Genomic DNA, 21,864 nt, shown 5'->3' on the forward strand with positions numbered 1-21,864 from the left:
GGAAACTGTGAATAACTTAAATGAAATACTTTGAGAAAGGATCATTCTAGCAGTTACATTCAAAATGAAACATACAAACGTTTCTTCAAATCTGTGTTACCTTTTCTCTCCAGATATTGCTAAATTCATGCTCTAAGGTATGTGCATTTGTGTTAGTTTCATTACTTCATAAAATAAGCATACAAAAGAGTTTTTCCTATAAATCTTTAAGTCTGAACAGTCCCTGTAACGGGACCTTCGATTCACATCAGATACAAGTTTATAATATCAGGGAAACCAGGAGATACTGAGATTAAAAGAAAAAAAAAAAAACACAACAAAACTCATCTCAAATTTTAGGCAGAAGCAAGTTTACTGTAAAACACATAATGAACATTCAGATGAGTTCAAGTAAACAGATCTAAAAACTTCTATCCAGTTCCCAGAAATCTGATTAAAGCCCAACCTAAAACATAATACATAGAGAAACATCTTAATCAAAGCTAATTCTGTTCTTCGATCCACCAACAGTTGATATTAGAACTTACTGAAGCTAGAATTCTAGTTGTGTAACACTATTAGTTTCTAGGCCAAACAGTTAACAAGAAGTAAAGCTCTGAAAATGTCAAGAATTTAGCTACCAATTCTAGCTTTGGGATGCACTGGGGCGTCATCTTTCTCCCTCGTCTGTTCCTCCACTGTGAGAGAAGCCAAAGTTTCTGTGGAAATACACAGGCCTTGGTCCTGCAGTGGACAAGACTACCTCAACTGAAAAGCAAGCTCAGAATGAGAGCCAAAAACAATTCTAGGAACAGGAGCTTCAGCTTTCCTCTCATAAAGCAGACTTTATGTCTGCAATCTTCACAAAACAAAGGTGCATGTTGAAAACAGACTGAAAAATATATATATATTTTAAATTGAAGCAAGCATGCACTGCTCTGTTCATGCTACAGCTTATACCACCATACCTTTTAGAACAGAGGCATTTGCTCCACACTGTCTCATGCAAATCCTGATTTCAATCTACCTATTATCAAACATTTTGTGTAACGAATTAACAACTCTGCTACTGCTTGTTCCTGTGTTTACTGTTTACTGCAGTATCAATGAAGATATAGCTCAGGTGGTTCTGTCCCCCAAAACATTATGACTGCAGGTTACCAGAATTTTATTCTCACTAAAGAAATTATAATTATGGCCAATTTTTCCAACCCTTTTGATTCATCAATCATACACAGTCATGTGCCGATTTATAAGTGCACTGCCTTTAAGACACTTACAGAGGATTTCAATCACATAAGATGTCACTGCAATTAGTGATAGATTATTTCTATGATCCTTTTTCAGTTTATGATTATAAAAATGTAGAACTTAACACAATGCTCCTAAAAAGATTATACAAAAAGAAATAAAGAAATATGAGGCAAAAAAAATCTAGATCAGGATAAAAAAAACTACTTTTAGCAAAGAAGAAAAAACAAGACTTTTGCATGAAGTTGGTCATTCTTTATTAATAGGAGTAGGGCAAAAATAGTTCTACAGAGAACATAAAATTATCCAACCATTTTCTAAATTTAGCCCTCAAATGCATTTGAGCTGACATCGTATAACCAGAGTCACCTTTAATCTGTTTACATTTTGGGCAGGAACCCCCTCACTATGTTCTATACCTAATTGTTTAAATAATGACATAATGCCTTCAGGTATTATGATTAAATTTAAGCCCTTTCTTCTTCCCCCTGAGCATACAGATTATTCAGTTGGTAACACCTGCACTGTCTCTTTGTCTTTCATTATAAGATGAGGACTGAAAAAAAAGTCTTATAAGATGCAATTTCACTCAGGAGCTGCTTGTGAAACTACTTTTCTTCTTCCTCAATTTGTAGCAGCACATACCAATGTCTAATAATTAGAAATCAGTTGCATAATAGCACAAAAAAAGGGACACATTTTGACTCCAAGACCACTCCAAAGTAAGCAGTTAGAGACGATGCTAGGATTCAAGGTGTTTGATTATCTAGTATGCAAATTGTTAACAAGTTGAACACAAGGGCTGTGGGTTTGGGTTTTGGTTTTTAAACAATTACTTGTTTGGGAAACATGAAATGACCTGCTTGTAGCTGATTCACATGAGAACAATGAGCAAAACCAAGACTCTTAAATTTACCCTCTCTTCCCTTTTGCCAAAATACACTGCACATCATTGCAAGACTGGCCAAATCTCTTTAGGGAACAATGCATAAACAGCCTGATTTATTCTGTGGTTCTGCACTTTCCATGAGACTGACTGCTGTGTAGGTATGTTAATTTTCCATACTGAGGATAGAAAAGGCTCACTACATTAGCATTATGCAAGACTAACTTTTTTACCCTTTTACATACCAAGCAAGGCAGCAAAGCACTTCAATCTCCTGTTAACATCTACTTTAGAATGGACATGCAATGCCATGTTCCCAAAAAGTATTTATTTATTTGTACTGATAATTAATTTGGTTTATAATTTTCTATCACTTTGCAATTGTTTTTAATGTTTTAGGATATACCAGGTATCAGGACTGGAATAAACAGTAAGATGACAAATATTAGTAAGTCTGAAGAATGTCAAAAAGACTATTACAAATTACTGTGAAGTTAAAGCACAAGCCCATTTTAACAAAAAATAATTTGTATGTTCAATGCTGAACAGACATGGTGATGCCAAGGTATGAGTTACAGAAGACTGTACTGACCTGTAAACAATTCTCTCCTTCTGCAAATCCTCCAGACCACAGCACAGTTCTGCAGCATAGAAAATAGCCCTTTCTTCATCAAAGCCAGGATTTCCCATGTTATATATGTGAAACTTCAAATCCCCTCCATTCATTATGGTTAACACTAAACACAGGGCATCTTTTGTCTCGTATGTATAGGATAAACTAACCTAAAAAGAACAGAAGGGAGATGACGACCATTATTCACTCTAACTCCAGTACAATTCTCAGATCCTTCTTCCAATATAAGCAAAATATGAAGTCGTTTAAAAAAGCAAATATGAATAAACCAGCAAACCAGAGAGCTGTTACTGCCCAGTAAGATTACACCTTGAGATGTCCACCTACAAAAACTCTGCACAGAACTGTTCGTTATCACATACAATTCTGGTTATTACACCAATCATTTATCTTTGCAGTCACACATTCTCAAAATCAATTACAAAATGTCATGCCCATAAGCCCCTGAAAAGACTGAAACTGAGCAAACAATGCCATACAAACTCACAAGAACAAGATTAGAAGTAGATACTTACTACAAACCTACTATTCACTTTTTCTAGAATTCTTTTTTCATTTAGAGCCATGGATTCTCCTTTCCTCTTCTTTATTCTCTTTTTTTCTAGCTTCTTACAAGCATACATTTTTCCTGTTGCACGTACTTGACAAGCACACACCTAGAAAGGAGATGGAAAGCATGTAAGAGACGTGAACTTTATGCATACGTATATACAAGCACACCAAAATTTATTCTGCTTTATTTTCCCCAAGCTCTTAATAAACAATTTCAGAAAAATAAGGGGTCTGTAAGTATCTATTAAGTACTTTCACCCAAACAACTTAAGAGGGTCACAAAAACTGTAACAGAAGCGGAAAAGAAAAGAGGTTACACAGGAGCCAACGCTTTTTGCTAAAGCTCAGTAAAACTGCAGATCTTGTGTTGATCAAACTCTTGACTTTGGAAACTGCAGGACATAGGACTAACATCCACATCATATTCAAGGAGAAGAAAGGTTAGTTTAGTAATCGTCCTGTCCCTTCAAAACAGAGATACATTTGTAACATCGAGAAAAAAACAGAGCCTTATGAACAGAGTGAAATAAATCTAGGTTTTCACACTGAGTTCAGGAATGTAACTCATAATTACTAGGTAGGAACAAAACTATGCTCTCATCATCAGTTAAATTAAAAAATTTAAACAGAAGGAATTATTGCAATAGATGGGGCAGTTTCCTCCAGCTTTGTGCATGACCTACAATATTGAGACTAGCACACTGAAGTGTTTTAGATCAATGACAGTTCACCAGTTGACATCAAAATTTAGATTGTTAGAGACAAGAGTTAAACCTGCTTTTCCTCTGTATTAACCTTTAAGGATGGCCTCACAGAAAAATGCCTCTGTACTCACCTCTCCAAATCCACCTTTTCCAAGAACTCGGTAATGCCTAAACGTGTGTTTGGTTACTGGTTGCCTGATAAGAAGGAAACAAATAATGCAACAAGAATTATAAGAATTTGCAGACCCCTTTCCACCCCAAAATCTGTCTTCAATTTGCCCTTCCTGTTCTTTAACATCTGGCTGAATAACAGTTGCCTTCACTTCATGAAGATAGCACATAATAAATTGAATTCAAAATGAGAGGGGAATTCTGACTGGAAACATGGGTTCCATTCTGTAAGTAAATACCACTTAAACCAAATATGGAGCTAAACACTAACAGGAGTTCCCAAGATTGGTATCCCATTACACACTTAACAATAAATTCGCATTTACTTTATGCAGATTCACTGCATAAAGACTCTTGAACAAATACTTCAGTTAGCTCATCAACACTTCCATTGTCCCAGAGTCATCCTTGAATCTTGTCTTTCAGATCATGATTTTTCTAACAGGCATTGTGTAACATGCAGAACAGTTCAGAAAGCCTAACATAATTATAACATCAAAGTTATTGAAGTACACTTACTTCTCCAGCCATTTCCACTGTAAAAACCGGGAAAAATACACACTTTCTTGGTAAGCTTCAAAAGGTCTCCTGCTCAGGTATTCATGGACAATTCTAGCAACAGGAAAATAAATTCAGACTTGCACTGAAAAACTGATGATCAGCGTAATTAGTGTAGCAGCAGGCAGAAACACTGTCACTGCACTTACTAATGGTTTTAACCTAGATGTCTCGAAATGAGCTGCAATCATAGGAAACTATTCCTTGCCAGACCACTAGTAAATGCCAAAATAACTGCTACGTACAGTAATCAGGAAGTTTAACCACTGTATTCACATTATCTGTCTTCAAGCCCACCTAAACATCAGCCAACCAGCAGCTACACAATGCAATTATGACCCTAAAATATGACCTATGAAAGGTATTTACAGGAAAGGATCTACGAGATTTTATACGTCCTTTTGACTTGGATGAGTGAAGTTTCACTCTATGGTTTGAAACTGGAATACTAAATAACACATGCAAATCTGAATTCCATGCATCTTTATTCCCTCTTAAACTAAGCACACCATGGTAATTAGGAACACAAGTCATTCAAAACATATGCAGACATTTACTGGACAATGGAAAGACAGATCTTCCATTTGAGACATGTTTTAGTAGCTGTTCTGACACATCCCTTTCAATCTTCTAATCTCAGGTAGTTATAAAGCACACTTATTTTTGTTGCCACGGTGATGACCCAAGCAGTGACAAAACATGTTGTAAGCCTCCAGACGTGATCAAGCATGCCTTGAAAAACCAGTAATATTAGAAACATGAAGGCTTTCCAAAGACATGCAACGCTGGTAAACAGGTATCGTTACTCCAAGAAAAGCCTTCACTGCTGCAGCTGTGTGAAATGTTGCTGCATGATTTCAGAACAAAGTCTGTGTGCGATAAGTATCATAATCAATCCTCTAATCAGTCATGTTAGGGGAAGAATAATTAACCTGTTTTCCAGAACCATGAATTGTCTGACACTGCTCACAAACCTTTCACACGCCAATTTACAACTTCATTCTTTATAAATGCTTTCATCGTGGAAGAGAGCACACTCAAATGTGAAATATATAATGATGAAATAGCATTCTAACTTAAAGCATATTACTTGTTAACAGATAAAATAGCATTAGATCTTCAAGAGACTTCAGCAAAAATAGTGTTAAGAAAAAAAACTCTTAAAGAAAAAAGCAAATGAATAATTTACAAAAGAAACTCGGTCCTTTCAATGAATCTGTTTCAAATCTTTCACCTACACTCATGTCAGAGACACACTTCTGGGAGTAATAATTTCACCTTTCATCTGTCTCTGGAACAGAAGTTCACCTTGTGATATTAAAACATAGTACTGTGCATTTTAACCTACCTAGTACAATCCACAAAAAGATCTTTAGAAGGGTTCTCTTCCAGTCTTGCTTTACATTCATTTACTGTTTCCTGAGGTATTTCTGGCAAGTGTGCTGCAGACTTAATTTAAAAAAAAAACAATAAATAAAAAAAGGCAACAATAAAAGCAATATTGTAATTAGTAGAATGAGTAAAAGTTCTGCTCCAGGAAAAGAAAAGGAATGTTTTGGCTAACAAGGAAACTAAGTCTTTTTTTTTTCGTCCCCCCAATTAAGAACTGCAATAACATTCAATGCATTTCTGTTTCAATAACCTGAGAAACAAGTTTGGCTATAATGCAACAATTTTCTTCTTCTTTTGGTAGGCCTACCACCACAAAAGTAAGTAAGTTACCTATTTGCTTTGGAAGGATGGAATGGAGAGAACAGAAACAGCCAGTCTGGGACATGATTTCAAACTAGCCCAAAATGTTTTTCACCAAAACAGCATGTGAATTATGATAGCCCCAAAGAAAATATTTGAGGGGATAATGGTAAACCCGGAATCTGCTTCTAAAGCAGCAAAAAAGGTATTAATGTGGGGCAAGGCCTTTTCAAGAGGGCCAAATCAAGAGAAGCAGAAGAAGAAACTAATATAGAAAGCAAATGTGCTATTACATATCAATAGAAAAGCCTCCATTATACATCAGAGAACAAATCTTAAAAAAATCTGATTTAATAATATGCTAAAAGTTAGATCTGAATGATCTCCATGCAAGACGACAAACATAATGTTCTAGGACAAAAAATCCACATCATCTGACTTTGGAAGGACCTGTAGCAATTCTGAAAAATTGCAGTAATCCAACAAACATTGAAAAATGAAATGAAAATTCTAAGAATTTCAAAAATTCCTAATTCCCATGTCCTTAAACTAAAAACCTCTAGCTAGGTTGCTAATCAGCCTTTTTCAGATGCTGAACAAGTTTGCTGTATGTTTAAAAAATACATACTTACTTAACAGCAGTATTTTAATTTGGAAATACGTGAGTAAATCCTAATGGCAATAATTGTAAAAGCAGGGACTGGTAAAGGTTTCAACACAAGCTGGTAAGTTTCACAATTTTGGAAAGCCAAAAATTGGACTAATGAAAATTAAAAGTCAATTTAGTAACAAACAAAGCAACTACTTCGGTGTGCAGCTTGTCAGAAGCTTCCGGCACACTGACACGTATCTGATGCACATCTCACACTGCACTGACCCCGTTAGTGAAGTAGGTCTCCAAGACTTTCAGGCCGCAGTCTATGCGCTTTTCATCTGAAGATACCTCATATTCTGCCTATAGGAATAGAATAACATTATGTTTAGTTTCTGTTACCTTATGCTAGCTAAATTTTAATCACAAATAAGAACAGCTACCAGTATAATGGGAAATAAAGGATCCCATTAAATTTATTCCATAGGAACTACTTTTAGAAAGAAAATATTAAACATACTAGTACTGAAAACCTACAAGGACTGGCAACTACAAGTAATTCTAAGGAATAATCTAGAAGCAGACATCAGAAGTTACAACATTTAAAGATAACACAAAATCTGGGGAAAGATTAATTGAAACGTAACAATCTCAAACAGCAACCTGTGTTAGCTTGGTAGGCTGATCCAACTCAAAGCTTATTTCAGATCTCTAAATGTAAAGCCATGCACGTAAGAGCAAAGAAAATACAGCAGGCATCCAGAACGGAGGACTGCATCACACATAACCACCGTTTATTATGACACTCATTAAAAATCAACAGCCATTAAGAGCCTCAGAGTAAGTTCCAAGTGATTGACCTAATCAGTGAAAAAGAAGCCATATACCTTTTTAAAGCATCCATGAAGTGACAGTTAAAGAAAAAATAAACACCATACTGGAAATAACAGAATCCTTCAACTTCATTTCTGCAATCAATCAGCTAACCCACACTGACTCACTATAAAGCCATCAGCATCATCTTCTGATGAGACATTATGGTATCAGCCAATCCAACACATTTCAATCCAAAACAACTGCAAGCCAATGGTTTTGCTACTTGAATTCCAGAACATTCAAGTCTAATGGTAAGGAATTCTTCTTCAACTACCAAACAAGCTTAACTTTTCTGACCTGCTACTCAACCACAGCACTTTCCACTTTCAACATTTTCAGTTATGCTAATACTGTTGAAATACTGTTTTAAACTTGATATTGTAACTTAAAAGGAAGTTTAAGAGACTTGTCAGCTAACCTCTGTTACTCACACAACTTGAGAGGGAAGTCTGAGTTGCTATTCCATTCTTATTCATACTTGAGTAACCCTGTCCCCAGCTAGTGAAATGAGTCACTTAATGATTGGATAGCTAATTCTGCCTTTGAATTTGTTGGTTTTATTCAACGATTTCACAACCCTTCTTTCTGAGAAGCCACAAGCTTACTCCAGACTTCAAGGTCACACCTTCCCAAGAATTAAAGCTTACCAAGCTTAGTACTCAAAGCACGCAGACAAAGTACCACTTTAATCTTGTCATTTTGGCCTCCTAAATTTAACGTGCACCTGAAATCATATGGCTTTATACAAGAGAATGGAGATTAAAAGTCCAGAAAATAAAATCAGGCTATTTGGATCATCCAGAAGGGGTAGCAGGCACTACATCTCACTTTCTTGACCGAGAGAGCAGACTAGCTTTCAGATGATGAGACTCAGATTAGAGGTTATCTTAGCTCTTCCGAGACTTCTCTTTTCAATGATTCCCAAGTGTTCTTCTTCACAATGATTTGTCAAATGGAAGTTTGAAAAAGGAAAAGCAAATCACAAAGTCATCCCTTACATCAGATTATCTCAGCCATGTCAGACTTCGTTACATTCACAAAAGCATTACAATCCACAGGCACATTAAAACTACTCAAACTATTAAATTACTGTAAAACGAAATTACTTCTTTGAAACAATTCCACCTGAAAAAATGGCATCTGCTAAGCAAAAGACAATGATGCCTCACAGACATCACTTTTTCCCTTTTATACTGTTTAAGATTCTATTACACCTTACATAAGCAACCTGTAGGGATGAAAAGTACATACAGAAGTTGTAACAATAACATTACATCCACATTTGTCAGTGCTCTCTCCACTGCGTGCTGCCCATCAATGGCTTCTGTTTATGTACACCTAACAATACTTAGCTCCACTGTTCTGGACTTCCATTTAATTCATTCTATGTATACCAGTGACAAATTGGTCTCTGGAATTTGGTGCTAGAAAATGCTGCTAAGAGTCACAAAATGATGGTGAAATGTACCTGGAATATAGGCCTCATTGCACAGAGATTCATTGACCAGAGGAAAACAGTTACTACTGTCAGTCATCACGCAGAATGAAAATAAGATGTTTTTTACTTTACTAAAATAAATATTATACTAAAATAAATATTATTTGGGATTCTATAAAAGAAAATGGATACCAAATGACCACAAATAGAAGGCAATTCTACTTCTCATTTCATACCAAAAGTTTCTTTAAGCTGACCAAGTGTGAAGGAAAAAGGGAGATATGCAGAAGTGGGGGCATGGCAATAACCTCGTGTGCTTCCTTACACCCTGCATCTTTCAAGATCGTCTCACATTCTCAGAGTGTAAATTGTTATGTGTGTAAGCAGCAGTACTTCCCTACTTCTATCTTCAATCATCTGGTCCCTGAACATAAATTAGAACAAAAATGAGTGGGAAAGTTGTTATTTTGACAGCAATCTCAATTTCGTATTGTATTTCACAGACCTTGGTTTAATTGTGAGGGAAATGCACAGAATAAATGCTCTGATCTGCTATACACTCTTCTCCTAAGGACAGTTGTATACACACATACTCTACACACTGTGTTCTCCTCCCCCATGTGGATGCAGTGTGAGGTTGTGTTTTGTTTTTTACCAAACATGGCTGTGGGCACACTTCCTCTTTCCCCTCACTCTTTACAGTCAGATACCAAGATGCAGACGGATCAAGCCAAAACACTTCCTTTTCCCTTGCTCTCTAGAATTTGATTTCCCTCCTTCCAAAGTTCCCTAGATACTCACCTCTGTATATTTTTACAATTAGCAATGTCTGACCAGTCTTGGGCTTCCATGGCAGTAGCAACATTTTCAAGTCTGCATAAGTTAGACTTATTGTAAACACACCCTTTCAGGTTCAAGAAGACAACAGCATGATCCCATCATGCCTATACTTCTGACCATGCCAAAACTGCAGAGATTTTAGAGCAAACAATTTCCTCTCTGCTGGGTCACTTTTCCCAGGTGCCTCTCCTTTCTTGAGCATCACCAGACTACTTTCTGGTGGTGCAGACTGACAAACAGAAGACCTTGATGTTGCATAAACATCAGATAGATAATACTGATATGTGTCTTACCAACAGCGTTTTGGCCACAAATCCAAAGCATAGGATCTAAAGCTACTACAAAAATAAATCAATTCTATCTCAGCCAAAATTCATACAAAAATTCAAACTTTATGTCCAAAAAAAAAAAAAAACCCCAAACCGCCACCAAACTTTTTTATTTATGTCTAAGTTCTCACTGCTTACCACTGCATCCAGAAATTCAATGCATCTTTTCAAGTCTGGTCTGGAATCACAAAACTGCCTGAAGAGAAGTCTTCCTATCGGCTGCTTGTCACAAAGCTGGTTATAATCTTTTTCTGAGAAAAAGATGAGAAATAAATGTTTATCTTTTCCCATAGCAAGATCTTACTCCCATAACAATGACAGCAACGAAAAGAGTTGCAATTATTCCCCAAATACTTAAACATTCTTCCAAGCACATTTGTCTATTATAGACTATTCACATTTAGAAATAACAAAAATCAAATGCTTCACTGAAGTTTCATTCAGGACAAGGTTAGAAATAGAGAATGCTCTGAAACAGCAATGCCAAAGCAAACAAGATTATTGCAAAGAAGGAACATAGAATAAAAACAGAACAGGTTAGAAAATTACTACAAGACTAAGACAAAAGAAAGAAGATATTTCCACGTCATTCAGACTACAACAAGGATTTCCATTTTTAGTTCATGGTTTTGTGAATTTATCTTCCATGAGCAGTTTCTTTTAAGAAATACAGAGCTATGATACAGCTTGTATCTTTTCATAAATGCTCATTTACAACTGTGGCAGGTTTCTTTTTTTTGGTATTTCTTTTCTAATCTACATTGAAAGCAAGACAGCAGTCTCCCATTTAACAGCAGCATACTCCTACCTTTCTTTCTCACACTGCTCTACAGGACACTCACCAATTGAGCATCTAATACCTTCACACTGACTAACAGGCGGCAACTTCAGCATCTCCCTCCATTTTTTACTACGTCCACTCCGTTTGCCTAGAAAAAAAAAATGCAAAAAACAATGTAAAACAAAACTTCAGAGTATGTTTCAATTCTAGACAGCATAACATCAGGTCATGATCTGTCCAACTGCTTTCTTGTCTGAAAAGAAACCTCATCTTCGAGGACATCCAAGCCAGTAACAAACTTGACATAGAGGAACTTTTATCTAAGTACTAGAAGTACAGGGTTTTTTTGTTCTTTTCGGGTTTTTTGCAACAGAAAGATTCTGCATTTTAACTGTGCACATAAAGAAACTCCGCAAAGAAAAAGTGAATACACATTTTGAGAACTGCAAATATCAGTAAAGTCAGAAACAAGCAAAAAATGTGGGAGTTATGTCTCAACCTTGGTGAAGAAAAGAAATCCTTACAGTCATGGAATAAAATAAATATGTTTTAAAATACATTTTTAGATAAACAAGTTGCACTTTTTTTGAGGACAGTGAAGGTAATAATAATAATAGGTCATTAATGAAGACATGATAGCAGACAAAACTTAACTGCTGTAGCATCCAGACCTCTTCAATGCTTCAGGTTTCAGTACCAGTTTTAAATTGATTTTAAAAATCATCAGTATTTTTCCAATTAGGAAGCTAATGCATTATGGAGAACCATTTTCTGTGTTCAAATTGAAATTTTACACATCACTTTGACCTGAAAAGGCCAAAAGCATTTGCAGAAGATAAGCACACTTCTCAAAACGGCAGCACACACACAGGAACAGAAAAATTTCTCATTGCAAAACATTTCAACGGAAGACAAATTTTTGTGCTGCAGAATATTCTAAGAGATTTTGTTAAACGATACGGCCAGATGCATTTCCACATGACAGAATAGCAGCAAAAACACCGACTCACTTTCTAACTGCACCAAAGCAACACATACTGTTAACCACAATGGGAGAGAGAGGAAGGGAGTTACCCTGTGTAACCTGAATAGAAACCAAGCAGCAAACAGTACCGTTAAGTCTAAATCGTTAGAAAGGAACTAATACCTTCAGAATAATAAAACAGATAAAAGAGCCCTCTAGTATACATCTTAGTTCCACCAGTGCTGTCACAGCAGTTCAAAAAGTTGCAGTTCACTGGACCTTATTTCATAGCAAAACACACTTGATCTGTGCTGAGACCGCTGGTCATTTTGTTGCTGCTGCAACACGACACCCTCAATTCCAAAATCAACAGATAAGGAATTAGAAACACAAAACCTTAAAAGCTGGCTTGTAGAGATTCTCTGAACTGATACTTACTGCCTAAAAACCTCTCATTTCCTAACATTTCCGCACTCTCACTTCCTAATGTTGCTTTGCAAGTCCTTCACCTTCTGAAATACTTTAGAACACAGATACATCTGTGTGTATTTTTGCAGTACCAGAAGGAAAGATGAAGTTGTGATATTACCAGCATCATTAAAGTAAACACCTATCACTTCAACAAAGTATTTTTGATGGTCAAGAAAAATAGTTTAATATGCTTGGAAAAAAAAAACCCAAATCAACAATTCAGAGCAAAGGTGCACTTCTAACAGAACTGTACACAGACAAAAATCAAGGAATACCAAACTCTGACAGCCTGTACACAGACACCAAACAGAAAAGGACAGGGTATAAATCGATGCAGGAGCATGAAAAAACATTATTCTGAAGCATTAACCTGATTTCTAACCACACCATTAACCATGCCCAGATTATTCCAACAATGCCCAAATTATGCTAACACAGACTCATTTGTGCATGACACAGCATGGTGGGTATAGAACCAAGAAACATAAACTGACCTAAATTCATAGCACTTGGAAAAAAATAAAACCAAACTGTGATGCATGCGTAGTCAAAACCAAACCAAGATATACATGTAAGTCATTTTCTGAAGCATGACTAATGAAAAATAGTACTAAAAGAAGAATTTGTGCATTATACTTCAAATCCAACACACAAAAGATTGCTTGCTATGTGTCACCACAAATATTTGGCAAGCTGGTCACTACATGACCTTTATGAACTTCATTCTGCAGGAGACCATACACTCTAGTACAGTTTTTACCATCTTCTAGAATTCAGTGGGTAGGGACTGTTTGTAAGGGCATGAAGCGACAAAACAAGGGGAAATGGCTTTAAACTGGAAAAGGATAGATTTAGACTAGATATAACAATGAAATTCTTTACTGTGAGGGTGGTGAGACACTGGAAGAGGTTGCACAGAGAGGCTGTGGATGCCCCTTCTTTGGGAGAATTCAAGGCCAGGCTGGATGGAGCTGCGAGCAACCTGGTCTAGAGGGAGGCGTCCCTGCCTACAGCAGGGGTTGGAGCTAGATGTACTTAAAGGTCCCTTCCCACCCAAACTGTTCTGTGATTCAATAAAGAGAACTTTATTAATGATACATCAGAATCAAATAAATAAATGCTTTCTCTCTGCTCTGCATTGACCTTAAGATTTAAAGGGAATAAGAAGGAAAAGTCTTTACCACTCAGTAATTTAAAGAAGGTGCACAGATGCATGTGTCGCCCACAGATAAGATCGCCTCTTCTGGTAAATGCTACCCAGTAAGTCAATTTAGTTGTCATATTATTCCCCAATTGGAAAAAAAAAAAAAAAAAAAAAAAAAAAAGCAAGAAAAAGAAAACAAAACCACTTTCCCGTTCCTGAGGTAATTTAAAACAAGTGTCAAGTCAAGTAACAGTTGTGGTTTTTAAGAGTGTCTTCACACAGAGCTTCTATTTGGAACCTCATTCTAGAGAAAAAAATCAACTGCTCGCTTTGCAACACAGCAGCAAGAAAGCCATTAGATCAGCCTGCTTTATGGTTAACCCACGTGTTTCAGATGAATTACCACTCTTTCTCTTTCAGATGCAAGTTGCACCGTTCTGGCCAGCAATTACAGCGACTCATCTTTTATAAAAAGAAGGGTGGATGCAGCAACACAATGAGGAAACTTTACATTTGTATTTTCATGTACATAAGTAATAACTTGTTTTCTCCTACGCTACTTACTTGTTAGAGCTAGATTTCAGCATTCACTTCTTCAGATGTTTTTGCCTCTTAAAAAAGTACACGATAAATTCAGTTAGTTATATGAAAATTAATTTGCTTTCAGTTTTTCAACTTTTTTTTTTTTTAAAATCTTCAAAGTAACAGCTGAAAAACACATAAGCTGGTTGGCTTATTCAGCAGTAAAAGCACAAATAATTGCCAAAAAAAGAACCTGCTGCAGCAAAACAAAGTAATCTGGTGTGGAAATACATTTAGACAATTAAGAATGTTCTTCAAGTCATTGGATAGACTTGCCACAGTGATCTTTACAGACAAGGTTTGCACTGAGGCTTCCATTTCAGTGAGCACAACGCTCAGTGAACATCATTAGCCAGTCTTCCTTGAGACAGAGATAGAAAACTTGAATTCTGTCCTACAGAACAAAGATCATGAGAAGAATTGTCCTGTCTTTGGCTAATCAAAGCACACAGACTGTATGTGATAAGATTCAGCAGCTCATTGCCACTGACATTCTACCACTGAGCTGCTCTGCAGCCACCCAGCTTCAGCTTCCCAGCCTGCAAAGGAAAGGACAAGCAAAGCATCGCTTTGGTTGAGAAGCACACAGCACACCAGGGGTGTGATTGCTACAACACCATTCTTGCAAAACTCATTCCACAAACCAGATTGTCAGATACTGGCTAAGAAATTCCTGCTGGGTCACACCCAGATGAACTCTGAGAGCACACAACTGCACCAAGGACCCACAGAGAGCCCTTAGCTCTATAAATCATTTAAGCAGTTCAATGGAAAATGAAAAAAAAAAAAAAAAGAAAAAAAACCAACAAAAACACCAACCCTGATGTGGAAGTTCTACATCAGCTACAGCAAGATGTGTGAGAATAGCCCAGGTACATACTGATCCTTATAATAAGCCTGTCCCACAGCAAGACGCAGGCAAGTTTCCTACAAGACTTTAAATTGCTGTGAACTCAAGCCCCCTCCTACACACAGCTGCATCTTCCTCCAAACAGTTTATCAAAGGATTGAAGCCTTTCACTAAAGAATCAAAATACTCAAGCTCAATGAAGCTCAATGAAGGCCTTATGCTACCAAGTTGTTTGTAAACACTGCATGTTAATTAACCCACTGGATGGCATGCCTTTACTGTGCAAAATTCACCTTGAAGGCACAGAACACCACAGAACCAACACCTCAGGTCCTCAGATCAGAATAGTAAACACTGAAAGCATAAAAGACTGCTGCTGACTCAGGCTAGGAGGCAAGTTCACACACATCACTTCACTGAAATGCTTGCAGCTCCAGAGGCAGCCCACACAGCCCTGCTTTGCAGGGTACCCACACCTCCATGGAGTAGGTCCTTTGTCAAGGGACTGAGGGCTCAGCAAATACAAGCCAGTCTGCTGCTTAACACCAGGTTTATCGAAGTGGCATCTTCTACTAAGCTTAAGAAAGAAAAAAAAAAAAAAGGTTTTCTGCAGAAGTACAATACATGTATCTGGCTGGCTCTTATTTCAGCAAGTATACTTGAATCCTCCAGCTAAAAACTCAGGTTTCAGGGCAAGGAAGGCACCGAACTCTTCAGCATTATAAAGGCCAAGGCACCTCTGACCACCAACAGAAGGAAAAAAACTGAAGTAGATCAGTACATAAACACCTAAAAGATACCCACAGATTGTTACAACATTTAAAAAATATTCCTCACACATCTGTATTCAAATGCCTTGAGATGGATTCCAGAGAGGTAAGCCTTCTGTGCTCTTGCACAACTGACTGCCAGAGCAGTAACACTGTGAGCAGCTACAGTCACACGTATCAAGCTGCAAAAATATGCATCTAGATTGTATGTAACATCAGTTGGTGCTTCCAAGACTAGAACCATTTGAAATGGTTCTTCTCATAAGCCCTGTATACAATTCCAGCAATCACATGCATGTTATGGAATGCCAATGCATACATGTTGAACAGTCTCTACCTTTCTTCAACAATGATCTATTAAAGTCTTGTACCAACTCAAGTAAATGCAACTAAGCTGAGCTGGAATTTATCCATTTAACCCTGCAGTCAAACAACACAGTAACAAGTCTATAACAATTATTGTAGAATGGTTTGGGTTGGAAGGGACCTTTAAGATCATCTAGTAATTGAGTGAACAGTTTGCTAGGGAAAAAAACAACAATAACAACAGTAAGAAGACTCCAATTTTACAGAGCACTCTCGATGAACAAGGAAGGGTTCTTTATCACAACAGTACGCACTGATCTCAGGACTGCATTAAAAGGGAAAGAATCAAAACTCCTTTCAGCAGACTGCGAATCCTCTAGTTACTACTGCTACATGCGAAACAACCCAAGCAGCAGTGCGTATCAAGAGACCTCTCATGTTATGTTTATTTAGTAAATGTAATTATTTAGATTCCAATATGCCCACATGCATTCTTCACACAGTTCGTTTAATAAAGGACAAAAAGGCAGACATTGTGCATAATTCTGTACAAACACAGGAAGACATGTTTCCTGCCACAATGAGTTTACAGCAATTTAAAACACAATGCAATAAGGGAGTGCAATAGAATGCAAGAGGCAAATAAGGGAAGAACAGACAGGAATAACAGCAACTGCAAAAACTCACAGCACTCGCGTTAAGATCTGCATTTGCTACTGGTGAATGGACTTTGAAGAGTGAAATCCTGGTATGAGCACACCTTTGTTCCCCACTTACCCACAGTCCTTGAATAACCGTACATTTTAGATAGTCAAGCCGCAGTGAACAAAGTAATCTACTTAGAATTTTATTCCAAGTTTCAAGTATCTACACTACAGGACATCTGCCTGTGTGTCATCAGTACTATATGAATTAATATCTTTTACTGCAAGCATAAGTAAGAATTACTTCGCTTGCAGAATTATTTCAGGCTTTTTTTTTTTTTTTTTTAAACCTAGACAGACCAAACACACAATTTGAGTGGAATGCTTATTTCTTCTGCAGAGCTAAATCAATACATTTCAATCCAAAAACAGGACTCCTCAAGATCAGCTTTAACTGCGACTACACTGTTACTGAAAGGTTCCTGAAAGGTTCCTGCTACTTCCATCTTGTAGCTGTACCCAATGATTACCAGTGGGCAGGAACTTGCTAATGCTTGGAAAATTCCTTTTGAAGAAAACCAATAATAATAATAAAACAAACCCACCATAAGAATCTCTGCATCCTAGATTAGCTTTCAGCTATCTACAAACCACTTGACCCCATACTGCCATCACAGGCTTGAACCAACACAACCAAGAGCTACTGATTGAGCAACGCCACTTCTGATTGAGGTACAATGTTAATCTGCTTTAACTAAACATGACATATAGGATATAACACACCCAGCAGCAGGTTCAGCTCACATTTGCATACCGCTCTGACCAGGCCGCTAGAAATGTACTTTCAAGTGGATGCAAATGGATCAGGTACATTTGAAACGTACTCTTGGCATGGATCCCCACCTGAAGTAAGCTGCCACTGACTTCAAAGGAACTAGGGATCTACCTTCCAGAGGTACCTTTGGAGATGAGCTCTTCAGGCAATGAAAAAGGAAGGCTCTTAAACTGCTTAAAATATGGATTTCTTTCAAAACATTACACTGCATGAGGGATGCTGAAGTGGGTGTGGGGCTACAGATCTACTCAGAAGATTTACTGGGAATGACTGAAATGGTTGTGAAAAATAAAAACTACCAGTATAAAGAGAAAAGCGAATATGAAATAAGAAAAATGCTTTTTTTCACTGAACGTTTCTTTAAGAATAACCTGGTGTCTATTTATTATTTGGACACTTTCCTGTATAAAATTCTGGGATAAATTCTGTAGCATCTTTTCAAATAATTTCAAAACCATTTCTGCTAGAGGAAAAAGGAATGCATTAATTCCTCTGCTCTAACACAAAATTCAGACGTATGTTGCTGTATGTTATTAACACACAAAAATCTGTGTACAGAAATAACAAAAGGAGAATTACTATCTCACAACTCATACATCACTGTCACATAACTGTTTTCTGTATCTCAGCTCCTGCACAACAGTGCTCCTAAGATCAACTTCAGCTTTGCTTTTTTTTAATCTCTTTTTTTTTTTTTTTTTTTTTTTTTTTTTAAATTGACTCACTTGTGCTCTTCCACCACAGGATTCATCTTTAGAAGTACTTCTCTCTTTTTCTTTCTCTCAAACAGATTTCCCACAAAAATCAAGATGAGGACCAGGAGCTGGATTAGCATAGAAGCTCTCTTATCTTAAGAAAGTGGGCCAGGGAATCCCAGAACACCTCACACTCAGCTTTCACCTGGAGGCAAATCCCACTGCAGGCAGCACAGTCAGCACAAGCAGGTCAGCTGGAAGAAAGAGGAGGGAAAAGGGAACTCCCACTATGGCTCCTGACTCCTCAATCTTTCATCCATAAAGCACCACGGGGCTCTGTGTTATCACCAAGTCTGGTAGTAGAGATGTACTATGAGCTACCTTTAACACTTGCGTGCATAGCTGGCATTTGATTATTTACAAAGTCATTAAAAGCAGGTAAGTAATCCTCACAGCTTTCCTTCTTCGCATAAAGAAGTATTGTAGTTGCTACAGATACATTATAAGTCATTATTGGAAAATTACAGGCTTATATTAAAACAATTGATTTAAAAATAGAAAAAACATACACACAAACCTCTTAGAGAATAGCAACAAGCAAACAGCATTCACGTGGGGAAGTACAAGCACCTAAACTAGACAACAGATTTGGGACCACAACAGGGAATGTCAGGTCTGGTGTAAGTGCTTGGTTATGATTTGTTTAGATGTGGCACTATTTACCAGGCAATACAGAACTGTCATTAAGCCTCACCAGATGATAAGTGCCAAACACAATTCAGGTTCTGTATTTGCAAAAGGAAGAGAATAGACCTATAGGGCTGAAAGACTCAGTAAAATGCTTTCAAGGGTACAGTTTTCCCTACTTACTTCATTATGAAGGAATATTAAGTTAGACCATAAAGCCTAAATTAATTCTTTCAGCATGCCCCAGTAACTATAAAATAAGAGCACAGTGCTTTCTATCTTATCACTTTTGTTTATACAACTGAAACACAGGTAAACACTCTTATCAGGTCTTCCACATGCTGAGGAATTGGGAAAAGGATTTACTGATACGCATCAAGCCTACACGTGGAAATCAGTAAAGCTGTTATTTTACCTACTTCCATGAGAAACAGTAAGTCTGTATTTTTCTACTCTCTCTCACCTCCCCATACACTTTACAGTAAGATATTATGGAGGTGGTAAGGAAGACAATCCAAAGTCTGCTTTTCTGCCCCACTTGTAAGGCCCTGTTAGCAAAGAATGTATTTTACTGAAATAAACTACTTCACCTTTGCAAATTCCTTTCCTTCAGAGCATGTCACACTAGAGCTGGGACAGGAACTTTTTGTGAATGGCCCTGACAGGAGCAAAACAGCCATTCTCAGCCTAGCTGGAGCACAACAGACAGAAGATAATTTCATTTCAGGGAGCATTCTGAAGAAATGTGATATATAAAGCACCCCAAGTAGATGGGCACAGACCTGGAAATGTAAGAGAGCTTCAGCCAGTCAGTCAATGGAGTTTGGGAGCTTCAAAGCCAGAAATAATATTCTTGTGAACATTTACACAAAAGGCCAATTGGAGGCACACAACTATTTTAGAAGTTTCACACCAGGTAGAACCGATCCTCACATCAGCTGCTGTCAGAGTTTCATTTACTTCATTGAAATATCTTGTTTGGTCAGTTCTACCACTGTAATTTACTTTAAACATAGTGAAACCTTAACTAAAGTGGCAACCTGACATTAAGCAGCCACTTAAAAGCAGCTCCAGATTACCACTCCGCTCTTTGTGGTGAGGCTTTGGGCACAGTAAAGCTTGGAGCCAGATTCCACTTTCCCTTCGTTTCTCAGATCCCTTCAATGCAAACTCCAAAGCCAGGCAGCACCACCACAGACATGTACTGTCAGTGGAACCAGCCAAAACATGCCCTCGAGTCTGAGGTGGTCTTTTCAGCAAAGGTTGGGAAATAGCCCAAAACTGCGATCGCTGTTCTGGTTTTTAAACCCCACTTCAAAGCCAAAAAGTTGATTTTCCTCTCCTGCTGCTTAAGGCAAATTTAACTGGATACACACATGGCGTAAGTGCCAAACCCATTTAGAGTTGGAGTAACTTGCAAAACATACAGGGGGAAGATTCTGTTGTTCTTACTCACTTTAAACAGCTCAACTGAACTAATGGGACTTTGCAATGCAATTAAGAAAAGTAGGATCCAATCCAAAAAGAATATGCACATTTCATAGCTGGAAAACAGACTCCACACCAAGCACAGAAGTTATCTGGAGAGGCTTCTGAGTAGCCATTTAATGGACAGTTATTTATGTGAAAAAGCAGTCGTACAACCATACTCCGGGACTTTTTTTTTTTTTCTACAGCCAAGAGCTAAATGAAGTCTTGTATCTATCAGAAGTGTTTGCTAGCAGAGAGAAGCCTTCAAGAAGGGTGCTATATGGAAGAGCCTGTCAGCATTAACCCAACAGAAAACAACACACCTAACGTTACATTAATGCAAAACACAACAGCGTTCACCACAGAGAAGAACTTACACAAGATAAAGCGTGAGGCTCTTCCAGAGAAACCCCAGCCCGCTTTTACGCACATACACATCCATAAGTAAACCGAGAGCTACAGATGAACGATCCAAACACATCCGGAGAGACCCTCCTGTGGAGCAGGAGCCCGAAAGGCGGAGGGAAAGGTTGCTTCGGGGCCGCCGCTCGGCCCGGCAGCCCGGTGCAGGTGCCCGAGGGCAGCGCTGCGAGGCCGGCTCCCGCCCCACCCGCGGGGGTCCCCGCCGCCCGCAGCCTTCCCTCGCTCCTTCCCCACCCTCTCCCCCTCCTCCATCACTTCCTCTCCCCGCCGGCCCCTCTTCCCCTCACCTCAGCCCCTCTTCCTCTCCCCGGACGTCCCGCCGCAGCCCTCGCCTCGCCCTCCGCCTCCTCCTCCTCCCCCCCTCCGCTCTCACTCACCCTCCCGGGCTTTCAGCAGCACCGTGTTGGCCACGATGTTCTCGATTTCCATGGTCGGGGGCTCCTTCCCCTCAGGGCAGCCGGAGTGGAGGCCGCCCCTGCTGCCTCCTTCGCCCCCTCCTCCAGCCCCGCCACCGCCGCGACGCCAAGCCGCCGCTCATCCGGCCCCGCGGGACCTCAGCGCCGCGCTCGCCTCTTCCCCATCACCCGCCGCTCGCTCCGGCACCGGCCTCCCCCCTCCCCGAGGGCGGAGGCAAGGAGCAGGCAGCGCCCGCCCCGACCATCGCTCAAGCGCCCGCCTCAGCCGGCTCCGCCCCGCCGCCGTCCCCGCACCTCTCCCCTTAGAACTACAACTCCCAGAAG

At 38.6% G+C, this 21,864-nt stretch overlaps 1 protein-coding gene across 6 annotated transcripts in view; it reads right to left on the bottom strand.

Annotated features, from left to right (window-relative positions):
* Positions 1–21,864, bottom strand: part of GRK4 (G protein-coupled receptor kinase 4) — a 34,590-nt gene that overhangs the window by 10,739 nt on the left and 1,987 nt on the right. For 3 of the 6 annotated variants that reach the window (XM_048943419.1, XM_048943420.1, XM_048943421.1), the window contains 8 exons: positions 11,345–11,431; positions 10,641–10,753; positions 7,305–7,382; positions 6,084–6,184; positions 4,697–4,789; positions 4,138–4,201; positions 3,266–3,406; positions 2,709–2,899 (listed from right to left, as the gene is read on the bottom strand). In XM_048943419.1, the coding sequence (XP_048799376.1) occupies positions 2,709–2,899; positions 3,266–3,406; positions 4,138–4,201; positions 4,697–4,789; positions 6,084–6,184; positions 7,305–7,382; positions 10,641–10,753; positions 11,345–11,431 (868 nt within the window). Of the gene's footprint in view, positions 1–2,708; positions 2,900–3,265; positions 3,407–4,137; positions 4,202–4,696; positions 4,790–6,083; positions 6,185–7,304; positions 7,383–10,640; positions 10,754–11,344; positions 11,432–21,078; positions 21,249–21,501; positions 21,751–21,864 lie in introns of those variants that run through there. The other 3 variants (XR_007376792.1, XM_048943418.1, XM_048943417.1) reach the window with 3 other exon arrangements.

The sequence above is a fragment of the Lagopus muta genome, chromosome 4 (assembly GCF_023343835.1).
Source record: "Lagopus muta isolate bLagMut1 chromosome 4, bLagMut1 primary, whole genome shotgun sequence".
In the NCBI taxonomy this organism is placed as follows: domain Eukaryota; kingdom Metazoa; phylum Chordata; class Aves; order Galliformes; family Phasianidae; genus Lagopus; species Lagopus muta.